Source organism: Phytophthora infestans, genomic scaffold, assembly GCF_000142945.1.
Source record: "Phytophthora infestans T30-4 supercont1.3964 genomic scaffold, whole genome shotgun sequence".
NCBI lineage: Eukaryota > Oomycota > Peronosporomycetes > Peronosporales > Peronosporaceae > Phytophthora > Phytophthora infestans.
Genome location: NW_003304716.1, coordinates 1 through 1,719, shown reverse-complemented (window position 1 = coordinate 1,719; position 1,719 = coordinate 1). Strand labels below are relative to the sequence as shown.

Here is a 1,719-nt window from a genome sequence, read left to right as displayed (position 1 = left end):
ACCTGCGCATTACTAAGCGCTGTGAGACCCAATACACGCTCCAGGATGAGCCGCGAGCGCGGAGGCGGCAGCACGGCGTCGGCCATTGCGGACACTTGCAGAGTGAAGGTCAGATCAGCGACGTTTCGCGGCACTCGAGCTGCGATTGGTTAAAACTGATAATGTCACTTCATCGAGGGGAAACGTCACTAACTTACCCATCTCGTAAAACGACACCGGCCGACGTGATGTTGCCTCTGTACAAGCGCGCTATGCGCCACGTGTGGGTGCCGTATCGCCGACTGCGGCGTGGCGCAGTGCTGGGCGGCGTGGTGGCAATGCTGCTGCTGTTCCTTCTGTTCTCTTCGCTGTCTCCAGAGGCCCCAGCGCCGTCTCCTGTCACTGTGACACCGACTGAGGTTGTCCAGCCGCAACTTATGGACACTCCGGCGCCGGTCGAGGCGGGTGGAGGTATCGACATGGATGAAAATGTGGTAACAGATAAAGGAGTCGACGTGAATGCGGAAGAAGAAGCGGGTGGGGGCGTCGATATGGATGTGGAGGTAGCAGCGAACGAAGAGAAGGAAGAAGAGGAGCCTTCAGCTGTGCCGGTGGACGCGACGCCGGCGCCGCTCGTGCTACGACTACTGCTTCCGCTGATCGCTGGCTTCTGTTTTGGCTTCTTGGGCTCTGTACCTATCGCTGGCCCCACGTCCGCTATGGTGCTGAAGCTTGGCATCCAGGGAAAGTATAGCGCTGGATTGACGATTGCAGTGGGCGGGGCTATTTCGGAAGCGGTAAGAAACAAGCTGTTCAGACTCTTGAGCTAATACTGACTGAGTTATATTATGGTAGACGTACGCGGGTATTGCATTCTGGGGCTTCGGTAGCTTTCTAGCAGGTGCCAAGTTTCTGCTCCCGGTTTCAAAGTACGTGGACGGAGGAGAAGTAATTTATACGGACTCTACCTGACAATGTGGTGTGTTGTGGCAGAGTACTGGGAGCCATCATGTTCACACTCATCGGCCTGGTGTTTCTCAAGGCGGACATGAAGCCGTCGCTGGACCCTGACGTCGAAGCCTCTCATGGGAAGGGGGTGCGACGACCACAAGGTGAAGTGCTTAAAAACATCCTTATGGGCCTCACAATGTCCGGAATAAACCCGGCCCTGCTTGCATCCTACACGGGTGCCATTGCTTCAGGTACGCGCACTCTCTTTTAACCTATGTGGAAGAGGAGATTGCTCATCATTTGTGTATGTATTAAAGTGTACGGCACCGGAATGCTCGAGTTCACGTTATTCCTGGCTGTTGTGTTTGCAATGGGTGTTTGCTGCGGTGTTTCAACGTGGTTTTACCTGCTGCTCTCTCTACTGAAGAAGTACAAACAGGTTTGTGCTGCGAATTGGTACTGATGTGCTACGATAGAATCGCGCTAACTGGATATTTTATTCCGTGTGAAATAGCGTCTGAAAAATCACACCATTGATATGATTATGCGCGGTCTGGGCTGCTTCCTGCTGACGCTAGGCCTGCTGTGTGCAAAGTCATCGCTCGACTATTTCTTAGCAGCAACTCCAGAGGCCAAGTAGACGAGCGATTCGCTCTTGGACTTCAAATACTGGCAGTCAACAGATTGATTCATGGAAAACATAATTTACTATGTCTTGTGCAAAAGTGGTCGTAGTCTCCTAACGCAGTCGGAACTTGGTCCTTGAGGCCTTGCAGCATTTCGAGGTCT

General features: G+C 53.1%; 1 protein-coding gene across 1 annotated transcript; it reads left to right on the top strand.

Annotated features, from left to right (window-relative positions):
- Positions 1–227: 227 nt before the first annotated feature.
- PITG_22555 (uncharacterized protein) lies at positions 228–1,570 on the top strand (the record flags this gene model as incomplete). Its single annotated transcript, XM_002909703.1, has 5 exons — positions 228–776; positions 835–908; positions 973–1,181; positions 1,248–1,369; positions 1,445–1,570. The coding sequence occupies 5 exons, from the start codon at positions 228–230 to the stop codon at positions 1,568–1,570; spliced, it is 1,080 nt and encodes a 359-aa protein (XP_002909749.1).
- Positions 1,571–1,719: the final 149 nt, after the last annotated feature.